This window comes from Oreochromis aureus, linkage group 8 (genome assembly GCF_013358895.1).
Source record: "Oreochromis aureus strain Israel breed Guangdong linkage group 8, ZZ_aureus, whole genome shotgun sequence".
Taxonomy (NCBI): Eukaryota; Metazoa; Chordata; class Actinopteri; order Cichliformes; family Cichlidae; genus Oreochromis; species Oreochromis aureus.
The window spans coordinates 13,930,226-13,950,871 of NC_052949.1; the positions used below are offsets into that span (position 1 = coordinate 13,930,226).

The 20,646-nt window shown below is 41.4% G+C and overlaps 1 protein-coding gene across 26 annotated transcripts in view; it reads left to right on the plus strand.

The window, feature by feature from the left end:
* The first annotated feature begins 8,274 nt into the window (after positions 1 to 8,274).
* The window catches only part of tcf7l2 (transcription factor 7 like 2), an 88,210-nt gene continuing 75,838 nt past the window's right edge, over positions 8,275 to 20,646 (plus strand). For 11 of the 26 annotated variants that reach the window (XM_039616016.1, XM_039616021.1, XM_031749150.2 and 8 more), the window contains exons 1-3: positions 8,276 to 9,202; positions 9,402 to 9,468; positions 9,670 to 9,794. In XM_039616016.1, coding sequence (XP_039471950.1) covers positions 9,014 to 9,202; positions 9,402 to 9,468; positions 9,670 to 9,794 — 381 coding nt within the window. In that variant the 5' untranslated portion in view covers positions 8,276 to 9,013. Of the gene's footprint in view, positions 9,203 to 9,401; positions 9,469 to 9,669; positions 9,795 to 20,646 lie in introns of all 26 variants that reach the window. The other 15 variants (XM_039616020.1, XM_031749152.2, XM_039616022.1 and 12 more) reach the window with 4 other exon arrangements.

Here is a 20,646-nt window from a genome sequence, read left to right on the forward strand (position 1 = left end):
TGCAGCCAAAACACTCCAGTTGAGGCTAAAGCATGAAGCTTTGGGGCCTTATTGTTGTGGATGTGTGTTTATGTATGTGTGTGTGTTGGCACTGTATCTAATGTACCTACCACAGAACTATCTGTGTTTATGAAGGATTTTGGGATCAATTTTCAGGAAAAATGAATACCTGAGAGGTAATCAATATTTGAACCAACTGTGCCCTCGAACTTCATACACTCACATCCCTCCATCACAAACATTAAAACAAAAGACCGACAGACCTTTAAGAGCAGCTGTGAGCATACAGTATGTGTCATGTTGACAACAAAGAGCATTTAAACAAAGAGAGGAATTACACAGCTAAATGTGTACTTTGGTATATTTGGTTGCCCTTGTTTCTTTTTTACCTTCTGTTGTCTGCAAAATAACAACTGTTGAATTATGAGTGGGTCTTAACAATCAGGGATTTTGTTAAACATCCCTGTTTGACTAATGCAGTGAGGTCATGATAAGTTAAAAAGAAAAGAGATGCAGAACGTGAGTGTTTTTCTAAGTGCACTTGTTTTCTTTACAATTGGCTTTAGAGGTTTAGATTTTACTTAAATGTGTTTAAAGCTTAGAACCAGATTAGTTCCTGCTTTAACTCTCAACTCTCAGTACTGTACTTTGAAGCATAGTACTGTGGAAAAGTCTTGAGCTGCCCCTCATTTCTTTATATTTTACTAAGAAAATGGGAAATACATGCAGGGATTCGCTGAAATGTGTAAATACAGTATATAAAGCAAAAACAGTTTGTACAATTCTAACAAGCTTGAAAATCAATATTGGTACAACCACCTTTATTCTTCAGCACAGCTTGAACTCTCTTAGGCAAACTTTCTTCTAATTTCTTTTCTTCAGTCTTCAGGAATAGTTCTCCAGACTTCTTTAAGGACATTCAAAGCTCTTCTTTGGATGCTGGCTGTCTTTAGTTCTGTTTTCTGTCAATATGATCCCACACTGCTTCAGTAATGTTAAGGTCCGGGCTCTGGGGAGGCCAATCCATGACTCTTAGTGTTTCACAGTGTGTTTTTCTATGCAGCTATGCTTTTGTGCTTTTACTATGTTTGGGATCATTGTCATGCTGAAAAATGAAGCTGGTGTCAATCAAACACTTTCAGGATGGTATTACATGGCAGATTTTAAGGTCAAAGCAAAAGCATCTGTGTTCACAATTCTGTCAAATTTGACAAGATTCCCAACACTTGGCTTTCGACAGTCAGTTTTCTGGCCCTCTCAGGAGATTTCTAATGACCTTGTACATATTGAGAATGATTTGACCTAATCACTCCATTTCCACTGATTTTCTGTCCACCTTTTGTGTAATTTGGCATAACTCAGCTTTTCCTCCCTTTTTCTCTTCCTTAAGAAAAGCTTTATGACAGCTTTATGACAATCTCTCTGAAAGTGATCAGGTACAAGGACAGGACTAAAATGAGTGAAAAGGAGCCAATGTCCAAAGAAAGCCTGGAGAACTATGGAGAAAGTCTGGCTCCTTATATGCAAGATATTGTATAAAAAAATTTAAAAAACCCAAGGGGTGATTCATGACTTTTGCACAGTACTGTATGTGTAATCTATATTAAGATATTTTATGACAGCGTGGTGGTGCAGTCATTAGCGCTGCCGCCTCACATTAAGACAGTTTCTTGATTTGAACTTGCCGGACAGCTGGGGGCTCTCTGTGTGGAGCTGGTGGCTGCATGGTTTTTCCTCAGGCGCTCCGGTTTCCTCAGGTGTAACCTGTCTCTGACGGCGGGGATAGGATCCAGCTGCCCTACAACTCTAGCTGGATAAGCAGTTAAAAAAAATGGATGGATAAATGAGACTTTAATGCAATTTTATGAAAGTTTACTTTACAAAATATACATGACAACAATAATTTCTAGAGACAAACAATATATGGTAATGATCAGTTTATTAAGTCAAAATATTAACATTATAATATGGAAAACCACTGAAAACTTTGCATAATGAGTGCTTTTACTTTAATTGCTCAGATGCTTATACTTAGGGGTGATTTTTAATACAGGATTAAAAAAATAGTTTGACATTATGCTACTTAGTAATGACCTAAATACTTAATGCAGTTGTCTGGCTTATGTCTTTAGGAACAGGCATACATAATATAAGGCTCTAAAGTGTTATTTAGGTGTATAAGATTTAAATTAAAAGAATGATTCTTATAAGTTAGACTATTACTGAAGTCAAGATGAAGATAAGATCAAATCTTTTATTTGCCATTTGCACACATACACTGGGTCTGGGAACACAGAAACTTGGAGTAAGGTGTTTTATTTAACAGATGAAGATACGAAAAACAACATGTCAAGTAGTTTCAGGTAAGAAGCTGGAGGAATGAGATGTAAAATGTGTGTTCCAGTGTTAAATAGGGCACAAAGGAGTCCAGTGTAATTACATAGAGACTAGTTAAAACGGTAATGGTTTGTACAAGAGCTTCCCACCCTCTACTTATCATTACTCACAGTTTTAAACAGTCTAATAAAGGCTGGATTTTAGCACATGTATTTTACAAAGCAAATGCAACCTCAAGTAAACAAAAGGGGTTTGTATACACGACAAACAGATTTTGGCTCAGATCTACATGATATTCTTGTGGTTCTCTTGTTTTGTGTGTGTAGATACCGAGAGCAATATGTGACCACCAAGATATGATCCTTCGCATCAGCTATAACCTGCTCACAACTTAACCTTGGATGATGTTTAGCTTTCTTTTGACTTGTATTGCACAAAGAACGCAGACTGATGTCTCATTAAGCGGCTCATCTTCCACTCTGTTAATGAAAACATAGCCAAATGAACACGCCGCGGCTCTGATTTATACCGAGAGGCGACTCATTTCACACAAGGTCACGTCTCCATTGTGTCGCTCGTTAATAACTGTGCACGTTAAAGATGCAATTGGTTCTCTGTACTCAAGCTTTTTCCAAGAATTTATAGCATTGAAAGAAAACCCGTCGCTTCTTCATAACTCGGCAAATGAGCAGTAATGTCAAGTTCAAATGGGCGCTCTTTATGTTTGAAATAACATCTCAAATTCCTCTCTGTGGTTTGGTTTACCGCAAAGACGTTTCGATAATGTGCTACCAAAACTTTGTCTTCAATGAGCATAAATCCCTTGGATATCTTAAAAATGGCATGCACACACAAGACAACAAAAGTTTGCTGCAAACTCTCACGCAGTCACACAAAGGCACCTGTTTCCATCATTTACATAACCCCCAAAAAGGTCAACTTGCCCTTACTGTGATTTTAATTAACGTCCCATTGTCAGGAACATGAAGAAGGCACAGTTCCCTCTTTTTCCTCCTCTTACAATAAGGCCCTCTGCTTCCTGTTTGAGGAAGCACCTTCTATGAGACGCTCCCTCTCTTAACCAAGAATCAGAAAGAGTTTCTCCTCATTAAAAGCACAGAGATGTCAACGGTCCTGCTTACAATACCATTAAAGAAGAGGGAGTCCTGGTTTTCTTCAGAGGGATAAAGCAGGGCTCAGCAGGAAGATACTTTCTCCACATTTGTCCTCTTTTACTTTTTCTTTAGTGGTGAAAAACATGAAGGTCATAGGTTAAATTTGTTGGCTGACTTTTGCTTTAGTAGCTCGCCGGCTGACAAGGTGAACACCTCAAATTCATCAGGATTTTGCCGCCTGAGTGCTTATGTGCATCGTTGCAGGGAGGGCCGTGCTTTTAAGAAGAATGCCAGTGGGCTTTACCCATCTGTGATTCCTTTATGCAGACTGTCAGTGATTTCTGTGTGATAAAGGCTACTACATGTTTGCTTTGCATTACATAAAAACTGAATTCACAGAAGATCCATTAGGAAACGCATGAATGACATGAGTCACCTGAATCAGCCTATAAACATCTTCTTCGGCTACCTAAAGCCAGTCTGAAAATATTACTAAACCACCAACCGATTGGCTCAAACACCACTGACCTTTAAGTAACATTTACCAGCCAGCAGCGGCTTGGCTTGCTTCTCCCTGCAAGATGCTGCTCTGATGGACAGGTGAACTGTGTGTGTGTGTGTGTGTGTGTGTGCGTGTGTGCGTGTGTGCAACACAGTACATAAGTTAGCTCGTCTCCCAGGTGGATTCCATGTTTAGAGAGTTCAGGCCCTGCCTTGGACCTTGATTAATGGCTATCTCGTCCATTTCTGAAAATCGCTCGGCTGTTTGTTTTGGAGGCGACAGGAGACAGCTCACGTAGCTGGCCTAATATGGTTCCCACGATGCTGGCTGCGCGGATGAGTTCTGGAGACGCTCAGCTCCTGCTTGAGTCCGGTTCCTCCAGTAATATGAAAAGCAGTGTGCCTACATTCATCACACGTGTCCAGTCTGTTTGCAAGCTAACTCCTCGTCCAATTTCCTTTTTCCTGGCAAAAATAAAAATGAAACTTTGCATCTTGAGGTTTGACCTGTTCTGATAATTGATTCACAAACTTTTAACCTAATGAGACGCTCGCCGAGCTGTGTCTTTTATTACTCTCGTGGGGGTAATATTGATTTGGATGAGTGCAGAGTCACAGGCAAATTCATTATGCTATTATTCTTATTCTGTGCTGTCATCACTGAGATTTGTAATGTGGGTTATAAACACAGACAGAAATTGAATGCATTAAAAAAAAACAAATCATTGTGCTTTTTATACTAATATGCTCCTGCAAAACAAGTCCCTGAGACATCAGTGACCTTCAGTGAGCAGACACACTGGATTTCTTCTTTCTACATTGATAACAGGTCCTCTCTGTGAAAAAGACATAACCCTCAGCCCTTAAAGCTTTGGTCAATATAACTCTCTGAGCATTTTCCTTCTTAAATTAATTTCTGAAGGATTTATGAATGGAATTCCTGTATACAAAGCTTTTTTTTTTTTTTCAAATAAATTGTCCTATTGTGTCAAATGATTAGAGTGCTGAGGGGCAAGGGAGCAGAGAAACTCCTTTTGTACATTTACAATAAGAGTAAAAATAAAAAAATATATAAATGTATATATCGACTGTATATACATTGTGCACATGAAATGACTTCATTTTCAAGAAAGCAGCTCTTTCCTCATCATTTTCCATGTTTTGATGTATAGAATATAAACCCCCCAATCCATCCAGTGAGTAATTAAAAGACACAGAAATGCTTAGACAACAGCGATGCACTCAATCTGGCGAGCACAATGAGAGGAAGAGTGTTCAAGAAAGCGGGCTCAACCATTTGCAGACAAATGCAAGCGCAAACTAGATATTTGTTGTGTGATTTGGCTTTTAGCCTAAAATAATATACAGCATTAGACATGGTTTTCATAATCAGGTAAAACAGACATCTATTTCTCCATCCTGTCCATTCTTTAAAAAGAAAAAAACCCCCAATGAGGACTATTAGTATAGATGTAATTACGGCTAACTGCAGTATTATCCCGGTGATAGAATTCATGTGAGCCAAATGCCAAAAAAAATGCTCAGCAGCATCTTTCTCAACAATAGAGGAAATTTGCAAATGCACATGAAGTTAAATGTTAAGTCTGGCTTATTAACAAGTAAACAAACCTCGTTGCGGGAATAAATAAGTTACCATAAAACAGCCCGCTTTTTTGTGCAGGAAAAAAAGGAAGAAAATGTCCAGCGGTAATATGTTAATCAGCAACGAGAGACCTTTTAGTGGCAACGCAGATGCATGACGGGAAATTAACCGTTTGACAACGCAGAGCATGTTCGCTGCATGTTGCTCGAAAGCAGGCGACTGTTTGCTGTGATGTCTGAGGATTCGAGGACTCTGAATCTTTTTAACCCTCCTCCTGTTGTGTTTTTAAGACTGGGAGCAGCTGTAGACAAACTTTATTTAGCCGCGTACCTGTGAACACAAAACCTATGGGATATTTTTGTCTGTGCTGTACATAAACCAGTACAGCCTAAACACATGTCACTTTTTACTTGTGCAGCTTCTATTTGCTTTAAACAAACATGAAGCATATGTGCAGGGTGGTGGTGGGGATTGAGAAGAATTATGAGATTATAGTAAACAGTAACTCCTCTTCATGAAAGCTCTTTTCACCAAAGACTGTTTTGACTGGGTAGGCCATTTAATTATTCAAGCCACTATTTGAAAGCAAAGGCAAAATGTGGACTACTATGTAAAAAGCTTCTTGTGCATGTGTTGCAAATATTGCTGCATGCATGTATATTTCAAAGCAATGTCGTGTTTTGTTCCTGTAAAGCAAAAGTAAAATGATCAAAGCATGCATTATATACTTTTAATTTGACATTTAATTATATTAATTGTGTTGGAGGGATCATTAGTGTGATTAAATCTGGGCCAAGTTTCATTTCCAAAAGTGCCAGTTCAAAAAAAAAGACAGAAAAAAGGTCAGAGTGCGATCATGTGATCAGGCACAGGTGATGCTTCTGACTTCCTCCACGCGCTCAGCCAAAGGAGGACGAGGCAGTCTGCATCTGTACTGAACGACAACCACAAAGATGCAGAGGTGAACATGGGGGGAAAAAAAGCCGGTAATAAAATAAATAACAGCGACAGACACTGAGCGTGCTCCCGCTCCATCATTCAAAGCAGCGGCGGCAGCAGCATAGCCTATCATTATGATATTAAAGGGTCCTGTAGATTAGAATCACCAGGGCGGCATCAGAGGCAGGTGTCCCCACGGCATGCATGATAACATGCTGCCAGCCCCCAGTAAACTCTCAGGTACCTGCTGAGGCAATCCGGGGAGAGGCCAGCTTGGATCTCCTCTGCTTTGGTCTGGTCTGTGTGGGCTCGGGTTTGGAGGGCCCCGAGCGGCAGGGTGCCTCTTCTTCTTCCACCGGCTGCCTAAACACAGACACACTGGATGAGAACCAGAGCCGGCAATGCCTTCCCCTTTTCCTCCTCGCCCCCTAACACTGCTGGCTGGGCTGCAGCCAGCTAACACAATCACAGCTTTCACCGCATCCAGATAAGGCACATCAGTGATCACCGAGCGGAATCGTCTGCTTTCATGGTGCTGCCTGGTCTAGGTGAGTCAGGCAGGCAGATTCACAGCACAGTGGTGCTACGCTGTGCACATAATTCCCCATCAGTTCTGTTTGACAACACTGCTGAGAGCAGATACAGAGGAATTAGCGTCATAATATTTGTTTTTATGCGTCTAAGAGCGTGATGACATGAAACAATATTTTTTTTAATCAGCAATTCTGTGGCTTGTTTTTTTTTTGATCTCACACTGCTTTATTTTTGCCTGAAAGGAGCCATGTTGCAACAGAGTGTAAGTGTCACCTGGATGTATGATGCAGCTCTGTTTCTTGCAGCTATATTTAAATTTTTTTTGTGCGCGTGTGTGTTTGTGTGATTACTCCATCAAATATTGGCTATAAGAGAAAATGCATTTCCTGCCTGATGAGGTTCACCTCTCCCCTCCTACTCATTTACCAATATGTATATATATATATATATATATATATATATATATATATATATATATATATATATATATATATATATATGTATATATATATATATAGATAGATAGATAGATATAGATATATATAATTTCTTTTGTTATTTAACGCATACCCTTAATGAATCCATTTTATTTTGAGAAAACAGGTAAACATTTTTCTCTTTTTTTAAAAAACATTTTTTATTATAATTTTATGCAATGGCTTTTAGATGATAAAATCTATAAAATCTATATAAAAAATAAAATATATAGTCAAATTATAAGCAGTTCTCTCAACTCCTAATATATGCATATGTATAGTCTGCAGTATTATGTAGCTGTCTGTGGTTGATTTTCTGCTAAATAAGACACAGAATTGGAGCATCTAAATCTGCATCAGTTGTTTGTGTCCAGCCAGGGTGCTAAAAGAGAAGAGAGAGAGAAAAATAAATAAATAAATATATGTAGTCAGTCTGTGCTGCCAGTGAGGAATTCAGGTTAGTCCCAAAGGACATCACACCTGTCAAGAAAGCAGGATGCAATAACACCCTCCATCCCAAAAAATAGATCTGAGGAAACATTATCTAATATGATGAAAAATAGATCTAAGGACCTGACAAAGCAGATAAAATAGGAAAACAAGGTCGGAGTAATAGCTTTTATTCTGCCTTGATGGGCCTCTAGTAGTTAGTATGCAAACTAAGGACAGATCCAAAAGTAGGTTAGAGAATCTGAATGTGAAAGGATAGGATTGGGGGGGGGGGCTAAATAAAAATAAAACTTTAATTTCAGCTATAATCTTAACTTTATTTGGCCCTAATGTGGCAGACTGGTCGGGAACAGAGGAGTCAAACTGGTTGCAAACAGCCTGAGGAAGTACCCTCTTTTTTCATTTTTTTTTCATTTTTTCCTTCCTCCCCCCTCTGGGAGACCGCCCATATGTGCGTTTAATCCACATTTGCAAGCAACTCCTATCTTCCTCCTATTTTACCATCACTGTCCTGCTCCCAAACTGCCTTTTTCCTCCTCACATGCTTTTTTCACCGCAGTCGTCCGCCGGCTTCCTCCAGCCTCCATCTCTCACTCTCTCTCTCTCCCCCTCCCTCCCTCTCTCTCTCCTTTTTTTCCTCCTATTTATGAAAACGTCACTTCAAGTCCCTCCCTGTTTGAATCTCATTAGTTTCTTGTGTGTTTCTCCCTGTCAATAATCCTGAATCCAGACTCTCTCTATTTCCATCCCTCTCTATCTGTCAATCAGCGCCGCCTTTGAACTGAAAACCACTCCGACCAACTTCAACTCACTCAATCCGAGCGGCTCGGCTCCTTCTCCGGCTTCCTTTTTCTGCCAAGATTCCCTTCTTTTTTAGTTTTGTACCAACCGCCAGAGCTTTGGAAAACGCCAATACAGACCCCAAACTTAAACTCGGACTTTTCTAGATCACCGAGATCAAGGGTTTTTTTAAAAAACTTTTTTTTTTTTTGGTTTTTTTGTGCCCCCTTGTCTCTTAAAAAAAAAAAGAAAAGAGAAAAGATTTTTGCTCGGGAAAAATGCCGCAGCTCAACGGCGGTGGAGGGGACGATCTGGGCGCAAACGATGAAATGATTTCCTTCAAAGACGAAGGGGAGCAGGAAGAGAAAATTTCGGAGAACTCCTCGGCAGAAAGGGATTTAGCAGATGTCAAATCTTCTCTTGTAAACGAGTCGGAAACAAATCAGAACAGCTCGTCGGATTCAGAGGTGAGTTCAGTCTGTTTCTTCGCATGTTAGAGAAAAAAAATCGGGGATCGATCGTCCCCCCGGCGCTGTTTTTAAGTTTAGGGGCCTACATTTACTAACACTGTAACAGCGGGTGGACTTGGAAAGAAAGTTAACTATCGCCCTTCACCGTCCGCTGTGCTAACTTTAACGCAATCCTTGTGTTTCATTGCATTTCAAGGCGGAAAGACGGCCTGCGCCTAGATCTGAAACTTTCAGAGACAAAACAAGGGAAAGTTTAGAGGAGGGTGAGTTTCTGCTTTATTGTTCACTCTTGTTTTTTATTTTATTTCTACCTACAACATGACATTATATGTGCCTGTGCCTCCGCCTTTTATTACTCAATTGCAATTTTTTTTGCAAAAAAAAAAAAAAGTTCTCAAGGCCACTTTATAAAAAAAAGTTTTCTTCTTTCCCACAACCCCCTCTTCCCCCCCTCGCCATGTTAGCTGCGAAAAGGCAAGATGGAGGGCTGTTCAAGAGCCCACCGTACCCGGGCTATCCATTTATAATGATCCCCGATCTCACAAGCCCCTACCTTCCCAATGGATCACTTTCTCCAACAGCACGCACAGTAAGTTCATTTATTTACAGCTTGTATGTGCACACACACACACACACACACTCGTCACACACACACACTGACTCCCCGGATTAGGCACCGAGGCAAAGGCAGACGCGGAGTGTTGTCACCCTGAAGTGCAGCCGATAAAAATGCAGAGCCAAGTTTTGCAAACTCCCCGTGAAGTGTACAGTACAATGGCATGCATGCGTGCATGCGTGCCCGCACGCGGCTCCCAGCCCGTTTGCCCTGGTCAGAAGCTAGCATGCTAACAGTGCTAAAGAGCTGCAAGTGGGTTAAAATAAAAGGAGAAAAGGAAAAACAGAAATAAGTAGGTTATTGTTATATGTCAGCTTCACGTGCACGGCATTTTTACTAATATTTTTAGCAACTTTTAAATCAAATGCACAAGCCCCTGTGAAAATTGTATTCTCCTTGTTATAATTTAATAATGATTATGACATTATTATTGTTGTTATTATCATTATTACTACTAAGGGTCTGCGTATTCTGCAGGCTTACAAGTGCATGTTTTTAATCTCCTGAATAATGCAGTTGGCTTGTGTTTGCACGGCCTCATCAAAAATGCCCTTTTTTCTAAATGCAACACCATGCATGAGCATTCAGGCCTTTTTATAGCGGCTTTCCTGACACACTGTAAGCAGGGGAAAGCAGTGTAAAACCACACAAATAAAATCAATATGTAAATTGGGTTGTTTTTTTACAGAGTGATTTGCATGTGTCAAAACCTGTAAAGACACTATGTAAAAGATGCATGATAGCTTTTTCCCCCCGAAACATTAAGCAGTGCATTTTTTTCTTTTTAATATAATTTTTTACTCTTTCTAATTATTCTTTCAAATGTGTGTGTATATATACATATACAGACATATATATATATTTCTATATGTTTGTATGTATGGTGTGATTTACTGATAGGAATTGTGCGAGGCTGTGCTGTTTTGCATGTGCACCGCCTTTGCTCCCAGCGAGGAATCCATGGCAAACATGTGCCATGCAGTAAACCCATATTTATAAATAAATTCATGTTATTTATTTAAACACAATCAGCCATGCTGTAATTATGCCCACTTACTCATTTGCTCAGCACCTCGCCGGTCCCACTGGGCGATGGCAATCCTTAAGCAGCATAATTTTCTCAACCATGGGTGTTTTGTTTTTTTTTCCTTTTTCTTTGCCCCCCTATTTTAAACGGTTGCAATTACAAGTCTGCGCTTTAGGACCTGTCATCTCATTTTACAAGGTTAAGGCAAAGACCAGGCATTAGGAAATGTGACCCTCCAACACCCCCCCCGCCGCCACCACCACCACCTCAGCTCTGCCTAACGAAACTGATATTTGTTACCTCTTTTTTTGTGTGTTCTCCGCACACCTTGGAAATCAACGCACATCTGACACATAATGCCTTCTTTTGTGTTTGACACAAATTCTGCTTTTGAGTTCAACATGATCACCCATGGTTTCACATGAAATATTTCTTTTGCTGCTTACACAGGTTCTCTCTTTGCGTGCGTGCTTCTTTTGCACATAGGAGAACATTTTGCCATTCATTCTCTCTTAGTCAGCCAGCCTTGTTAATGCTGCTGGCTGGTATGTGGAATTAGTCACTCATTATTCTCATCAGCACTGACACAAACACACATTCACAACAACACGCATGATTTGAAGTGAAGCACTTCCTTGTTTCGATGGCAGAGTTTTGTAGTTTGCTGTCACACACTACTGTGTGTGGAGCGCTCGTTTCCTTGTGCTTATGCAGCAGTTAGAAAAGCAGTAAATTGTGTGGTATGGCTGGAGGATGCTGCGGCGAGACGGTATTGACCTTTGCCCTCTTAATGATGCCCTTGAAATACTATTCTCGGACATAGTTGAGGAAAGGAAAGATTTTTAATTTTTTTTTTAAATATATGTTCCCAGATTTATTTATTTATTTTTTTATCTGTTGTTTTCCTCTCTGCGCCGTTTCCCCTTATTTAAGGAAAAGTCATTACAAAATCTAAAAGAAGGAGGTGCTCGTTTGCAGATGATTAGGAAACCTTTATTACAGCTTAACCTACTGATGCACCTGGACGTGGTTTTTGACTTATGGTGGTCTTCCTACTGTACTGCCTCGGCCCCCTCTTGTCTGCAGCGCGCTGTGTGTCCAGCCATTAGCGCTTTGAAGTCAGCGGTCGCTGTAATATAAATCTATTAGACTTAAAGCTGGCATAAATAATTCACCTGGACATTGATTAGCTGTCTTGCTCCCTAACATGTCATGTAAGGCGCTGAATATGACTGCTAGTATCATTAGAATGAGACTTTCTCCTTCATGGCATGAAAGGCTTTGATTCTCGCTGCTTTTACCTTCGCCTTTTCTTTTTCTCCACTCGGTTTTCGTGATGCTGTGATGCTGGTTTTTCCTTTTGCCTTTTTAAAAATTATTTAAATTAATACAATTGATTGGAAGTCTTAGAGGCCAAATTCTGATGGGTTTAAATGTTTCCCATCAGCTGGCGGTGATTCTGATCTCCCTGGACGTCTTAACTTGCTTCACTTATTTAGTGTTTGCATGACTTAAGGAGGGGAAAAAAAAGATTTCTTGCATGTGACTATTACGATAGTTTGTCTGACCTCTGGGAGTCATAACCAGTGAAAATTTGTTTTTCCTACCACCTAAGCCCAAGGAGGCTCACAATTTAGTATCATTTAGCAATTTGACATGACGCTGTGCCCGGGCTTTAAAAGCCTTCCTGCCCTCGTCTCCTCCTCTCCTTTCCCTGCCGTCTCCCTCCTCCCTAAACCTCATACAAAGGCCTACTGGATCACTCGGTGCAGGTTGAATTGCAGAAGTGGCCTGGCTAGTTCACCCTGGGTTTTCTATCTCCTTTCCCCCTGTTCCCTTTGCTCTCTTCCTTTCTTCCTCCCTACCTTTTGTTTCCTGCCAATGCTAACACTAGGCTTTTTAAAAAAAGGCGGCGGGTTAACTCCCGGTGCTGTGGGCTAACATCTACACCTCAACAGGTCTGTGGATGCAGAGGCTGAGGGAGGGAGAATGGGATCTGGGCGGCCAGCTCCCCTGCATCGGGGCTGCTGGGCCGTAAATCCACTGGCTTTATTTACTGCCTCGCGGACTTATGAATGTTAAGATATTTGACGCCACCCCTGGCCCCATAATTCTCCAGGCCTGGAGACTTTTGGCGGAGGTTTTGAGTTTCGACGTATAATTACGAGCAGTTTAAAAAAGAACGAGAAAGTGCACGGGGTGGGGAGCAAAACGGGGGATGAAGACACAACACTGTGCATCCAATACTGTGTTTAGAGTGGGAAGGGAGGAAAATAAGAAAGACGCTCCGAGAACCCGTGATGATTCTACTACAGGGCGGTGAAAAGGCTTTGTGTGGTTGAAACAATAGTTTTCTCCCCTTTTTTTCCTCTTTTGTTTCATTCGTCTAGTCACGGCAGGACTGCTCATGTTGCCGCACATTCACCTATTTTTTAATAAAAAAAACATAAATCCACTTTGGTACGGGGGCCGGCTCGGTCTTTTGTCTTTTTTTTATTTTATTTTTAGGAGGAAATAATGGAGGATTTTCTGTTGAGATTATTATAATCAACACGCATAAGTGCACACCACCTCCTTTGTGCTCACGTGCACACATTGCTGTGGCCTGTTATCTGTTATAAATGACACAGACAGTATCTTTCCTAAACATGGCAGCGGCATAAGCATAACAATGGTATATCATATGGATTATGTGTGTTCGGCTGTTGTAAAATGGATTTTATTTTTTTCTGGCCGTGACAAGGGGGAAGATAGTTTAATGCGGATTTAAGGGATAGGGCCCACACCTTATCAAATTGGCTTTACATGTTAATAGGGCCTAATTGGTGTCCGCGGGGGGTTTGGTGGCACGACGTGGCCGCATTTTGTGCCTCAAGCTGCAAAATGCACTCCGAATTTAGTTGGAAGGTTGCGCTCCTTTTGTCTTGCAAATCACTTTTGTTTACAAAGTATGGCGGAAGCGGCTCCCGCTCTCTCCCTCACTCACTCTCCCCCATCTCTCTCTTCCTCTTCTGCATCTACTCCCTCTTTTCCTCTCACTCTCTCTCCGCTGCTTCTCTCATCCTAGGCAAGGAGAGGGGGAAAAGAAAAAAGGTCCTTATTTTTCTTCGACTCAATAAACACTCATAAAAAAAAAAAGTACAATCTGCTTTGGATTTGAGGAGTTAAGTTAGAGAAAAGGGGGAGGCGGGGGGGTGGCTGGGAAGCAAAGTTTGGCACCATTAAACTAAAATTGGGGTCTGTTAGACATTAGCGGTGCACAGCACATTCTCAGAGCTTAATTAGTCCGAACTGTAATTGTTCATGGTCTGCCAATAGGAGTAATGCTCAGAAAAAGTGAGTTGCACTAAATCGGCCCGGGGTTTTTAAAACAATAAATCACTCGCATATTTGTGCCGTGATTCAAATGGAGGCTCGACCTCTCCCATCTCGACATGTGGTAAATTGTAAAGTCAATGAATCGCAGATGTAGGGGTGGGGTGGGGGGAATTGGTGGTGGTGCTGGTGCTGAGGACTCAGAAAGAGAGCGAGAGAGAGGGAGTACAGTAAGGTTTTGTTAGTGCCTTGTGAATGAATGGAAAAGATTTGTGCAGTAAATATTTACCTTTTCATATATATAATATAAAAAAAAAATTCTCCCTGCTAGCGGGGCTTAATTGTCTAATGCTGATGATGTTGGCAGGCTGAGCCGTGTGAGAGCTTACGCGCTCGTCGATCTGTCACTCCGCTTGAAACACCACAGAGGCAGGAGGGAAAAAAAATCAGTCAGTTTGTGGGGTGTGTTTCTAATCAGATTTTAAACTAGTGCGAAGGGAGTAGTGGTTCCCTGGTGGCAGTGTGAGCTGGTTTTGGGTGTAGCAGCTGCAGTAAAGTCTGGTTTGGAGCTGAACCTTTTTTTTTTTTAAATTAAATCATCGACTTTATTGCTTTTAATGTAATAACAGCTAATCTGAGGCCTAATTTTGCCTTCGATGTGACATATTATGCCTGTTAATCATTACGTCTCGGTTCAATCTGGATATATATGTGTATATGTTTATTTTGGCTTTTTATTCTTAAAAGTGAATTAATCCATTTATCCTTCCTAGTTTCCATCAGTGAGCCACCAACACGCTGCTTTTCTGTGTCTGAGCAAAGAAAAAAAAGGGCATTAGTTAAGCAGCTGTGCACTGGGGTCCCTCTTACCCCAGCCCCCTGGTGTAACCCCCTTCCTCTCCCAGTTTACCCCCACCCATCCAGCCCCACCTCTTTCTCCAGTGCATTTCTATAGAGCTGAACACAAAGATACTACTGTACATCTGGAATGAAACTTGTGTCATCTGTTTAAATATAGGCTAGCTCCACTCTTGGCCCACAGGGCTTGGGGCTTCCTCAAACATGGAAATTAAATTATTGTGTGTGTGTTCATGTAGCCACACTTAAAATCTCTTATCTGTGTATGTTACCTTATTTTAGCTCAATGTACCTCAGTGAACAGCTCATCTTGCACATCCACAGCATTGTGGGCAAGTTCATGCTTAATATCAGAAGCAGTGTGGAGATATATGCTTGGGAAGCCAATATTTTCCCATTTTACTTCTTCCTCTTACAAAAATATTTGGACTGTTGGAATATGTTAACAACAGTATACGCCAAGTTCCTTTAAAAAAAAAAAAAAAGCAAAGAAAAAACAAAAAAACTTTACTGTCTCTTTATGAATTTTAAATTACTGAAGAGCAGCAGGGTACAAATGCAGGTGTTCCTAGGATGGAATGAACTTGTGAACTTATATGGAAGTGGCGATAAGATAATTTAAAGTGGTTGCTGGAAATTTTCTTGGCAGTGTTACTTTGCTGCATCCAGCAAAAGAAGATAAGGTTAAATGACTATTGATCACATCTTTTTAGATATGAAGGTTATGGGTAGGGCTAGGATTAGCTGCTTTGAAGAGATGATTACCTAGAATTGGTATTTTTATTTTTTTATTTTTTAAAAGCGTCGTAATTACAAAAAAACGTTGGAAATGTGACTTTTTAACAAGGCGGTGGATGCTGTGTATGTGCGTCTAAGAAGGAATCCACAGATTGTTTGTCATATTCCTTTTCCTCTAAGTTCATTCATAATGGGACCAGAGTGCTCCAGTAGTCAAATGAGTTCACCAGTAGCTGAGTGGGAGGGGAGGGGGGACTCAGAGAAAAGCGGGAAATGTGTGTTAGGCCTCTGCCTGTGTGTGTGTGAGTGCGTGTGTGAGTGAATTGGGACGGTGGGGGGGCCTGGGGGTCGGCCGCACAAAAGCTGTCTGAATAGAGCGCATAATTGCTGTTAATGCCAGGGCAATGAGAGCAGCGACAGTTCCTGGCTAGATGTCCAAACAATAGTGCCCCTCGGCTTCACATTTATCTTCCCGTTTGGAGGAATGAAAAAAAAAAAGGGGGGGAAAGAGAGGAACACAGATTGGAACAGGAGAGTTTCAGTTTTCATTCACGCCTGACGAGCAGGCATGTGTTCATGTGCGTGGTTCGCGTCTCTGAATAAACCCCCCCTCCCGCCCCGCCGCCCTCTCTCTCGGCCCACCCTCTACTCCACGTTTTCCCTTCGTGCTTCCCATTCTCGTCGTCATCAGAAAATATTTGCCTTAAAAGCTCTGGGTGAGAAGGCCGCCGTGACGCTGGGAGGAATTCTGGTTGCTGTCGACCTTCTGTTTGGATTGCGGCATGTGTTTGGGAGGGGTCAAAGTGCACTGGCGCTGACATGCTTTTCGTTGACGAAGGAGCTTCCCCTCTCACCCCATTTTTCTTTCTGATAGGGAGTGCTTGAGTATCCATTGGAGTTTTTTTTTTTTTTTTTTAAATTCCAGCTTGTGTGTGTGTGAATGCAGGGAGGAGGTGCCAAACTGCCATCGCAGCTCCTAATGATCACGTTGGGCTAGATAATGACTAGCCATGCCAGTATGCAGTGAACACCTGTGGTACACCAGCCTTTTATGGATGTGGTACAATGTCCTGGAATGTACCACAGAAGAAGAATTTCATTCATTCATTCCAGTATCTTTTTTTAAAATACTTTCCCCACTTTTTCCTCACAAAAGTGGTGGCAGTGTTATTTAAATATTCACATCCAGATATTAGACATTAATTATACAAAAGTCTTTGTCCAGTGTTCATCCAGCCACGTGCAATATATTATGCAGATGGTTGTTTTTCTACCCAGTTTGCATCTGCAGTCTTAATGTAGTCAAGGGAATTTCAGTATGCAGATAATCTGTTCAAAATGGCTCAGATGGGAAGGAGGCACTTGTGTGTGCTAAACACATAATAGAGGAGTTTAAGGTGATAAAACTCCAGTCAATGTATTTTTAATCTACTAATTAAACTTTTAATTGTAGCGGGATAAGCTCCAAGGAGCGCGCGTGTGTGTGATTATGTGTGTGTGTGTGTTTTGGAAGCGAAGTCGGTCCGCTAATGAGGTGATCGTCTGCTTGTTTTGTCGTCAGGAGGTGGTGGATTCATAACTCCCCGCAAAAGGTGAGGGAGGGTTTAAAAGTGCGAGCGAAATAAATGCATCTACTAATCTGCGGATTATGGCGGGATTTGTGAAAAAAAAATTGTTGGCAAGATTATTTTAAAATGCAGAAGGCTAATAAAATGTAACCTCCATACCCTGCGATGTGGAGCAACGTTAGAGTCTTTTTTTTCTTTTCTTTTTTTTTTAGCTAGTTGATGAAGCAATTCCAGTGGAAAACAGATTAAGAGTAAATTCCCATGTTAGCTCTTTAACCAGCTGTTAGAAACCTATTTACACACAATAATAATACGCCTCTTTTAAAGAGACAGCTGTCGGCTTGTGTACAGCACTAGATAACATTTCATGAGAACAGCTTGTCACATCCACACATGGCCTGCACATGGGCACTGAATTGCCAGTCATTGTGCAGGTGATGATATTTGGAAGTGCACATATATATATATATAAATATAAACTTCTGCTTTTGCTAAATTAATTACATCTTTGACCGACTTTTAAAAATAAGATGGATTTTTAATTTTTATATGGCATAGCATCTTTTTTTCCCTTTATTTTCTTAATGGCTTCAGCTTTTAAAAAATAAATCCCCCCTCCCATCCCTTCCCTGGCATCCTCAGTATTATGTATTCATCCGGGCTCCAGTGAGAGGCCAGTGTGTCACCAGTGTTCAGGGTCAATTCCAAAAGTGCACAAATTGACTCGTGGAAGTGAATTGTCAATTGTCTTCCTCCCTCGAGGGGTCAGAGTGAATGGAGAGGCTTGTTTGGACAACTGTCCCGAGGTGAGATGTGTGGCCCTCTCTGTCCAGCCAGAGGGGATGGACTGATGAACGGACAAGAGAGCGGGGAACCGAATGAACAGCAGATAGGCAAGACGGCGCTGTGGAGGTAGAAAACAATGCAGTCTCGTCCCCCTGAAATCACAGTTTTGATTGAGCGGATTTGGTTGGCAACTCTTGATGGTATCCAGTGGAGGCACTGACACAATAGGGAAGTAATTATCACAGTCTTCCTATAATAAAATCAACACTGAATGACGCCTGGTCTCTGTGTTAAATATTAAATCTATTCCCATAATTTAAATGTATATAGTTCTGCACGGATGACTCAAAATGAGGTTATTCCAGAAGTTTATTTTTTAATTTTGATCCCACTAAAGCTCAACTAAAGTCCACAATTCATTGATGGATCAACAAGTAAGGCAAGATATGCCTCTAACTATTTGGATAGTCATATGTATGACTTTTGCATGTTATTACTCTGTGGGTTGTTCTGCTAAACCGGATCTTTACTGTGCTGCGAACATTTCGAGAACTATTCATTTTATTCTTAGATGGAACTTAGTTTTAGTTTACTGTCCATTGGCATGCAAACCAAAGGTTCATTTTATAGATTAACTTTGAACCTGAAACCACCAGTTCAGCCATAATGAAAGTTGAGATTAGAGGCAGGCATTACTAAGCAGGTTTGGCCTTTGTGTCATGTGATGCACGTCACAGTGTACTTTAGAACCAGGAGGTGTTTTATCTTCACTTTACTGCCTCCTCTATCTTTATTGGCAGCCACACTTTGCATATTTTGTGTACCAATAAAGATAAATTTCCTGCTTTATCATTACAGATGGCGTCAAATGGTTAAGGTCTGGCTCGGCGATGTTATGATTTTAGCTCTCAGGGTGGTCAGCTAGGACTACAGCATTCAGCAGCATGGGGAGCATTTCTGGAAGATGCAACGTGTTTTGCATGTTTTATAAAAGCCCTTTGTCTGTTGTGGATGACCCTTGCTGTTGTAAGGCCTGTATCTGTCTCTGCTCAGGCAGGCAGGCAGGCCTGCAGTGAGGATGCAGCAGCTGGCCTGGGCCCAGGCACAGGAATGCTGTGTGTGCTGTTTAAACAGTGGCTTGTCTCAGTGCAGGCCTAGAGGACTGGAGGGAAGGAAGTTGCAGCATGTTTACATAGCTGAATTGTCCGTTGCCCCCCAATGGCTGATACACTTCTGTTCAAACATCCACAAGTGTGGAGATGACCCCCGTTGATGCCGGTGTTCACAGCTCTGCCTTAACACTTACTTCTTTCTCTCTGAGTGTGTGTGTGTGTGTGTGTGTGTGAACAATGAACACTCATAGCCAGTACTTTCTTCCCTGCTGTGGGTGTTTGCTGTTTTAACCTGGAGGCTTGGATAATAGATAAAAAGTGTTATAAGGGAGCATTTATCACACTGAGAATGGCAACAAGAAGAGATATTCAGACAGATGAAGCGATAGAGGGGAACCTCATTGCTTCAACCAAGGTCCTATCCATGCAGGGAGCCAGCCATTGACATACGGTGGAATTGTCAGCTAATTGTTGTTTGAATTACCTGTTATGATCCAATGACAAATCTCTCACACTCTTGCCATCAGAGCGGAAAATGCATCCGGGGATTGGCATGATCTTTGTGAGTGTGTAAACCTGGCTTCAACAAGATGGATAAATGCAATTACTGGACAGACCTGGAGAGGAGAAAATCCATTTAAAGCCCGTAAAGCTAAGCAGGGGCCGTGCTTAATTCATTTGGCCAATTTACGGGTGATGTACGAGTGTCAGGGCACATTAGTCAGGCGGGGGGAGAGGTGAGTGTATGCTGGCTCAGTGGGTTGGGTGTATTTTCTTTCTTTTTTTTTTGGGGGGGACTTTTTGGTAGCAGAGCAGTCTCCTTGAGACCTGGTTCCATCCTTTCCTCCAGACAAAGCCAGTGGAGCCTGGACATGGAAATGACAAAAAGATGCACTGAGTGGGAGGGAAGCGGGATTGCTTTGCAAATGAGGTGGGGAAATGTTGCTTTGGTCTGCTGGGCAGCAGAGTGAGTACCGGCATGCTTTGCCATACCACGAGCTCAATCAGGTGCTGTCAGCAACCCTCGCGTACTGCAAGTTAAACAACTGATTTTTATATAGAAGTGTGACCAGTGTTGTCGCCTAGTTTCTGTTTTTTTTTTTAGTTTATTAATAGTGCCTTTGCAAACACTTTTGCAAACACTTTAATTTTAGTTAAAGATAATGAAGGAAGAGCAGACTAAAGCGTTAGAGGGCTCTGTTCATTTTGATCCCTGCTGACTTTGAAACTCTCTCAACTCTTTACTTTCAAAATGAGTTATAATTACATTGTTTATCTAGACTGCAACCGGTTCACCTGAGAAATCTTTGCTTTTGGCCTGTGCAGTGTTTGCCTCAGCCGCTGGCAGTCTCATCCGTGTTACTGTTATTATTTTATCCTGGAGGCACTTTAGTCTCCCAGTGCTTACATTTTTATTTCGT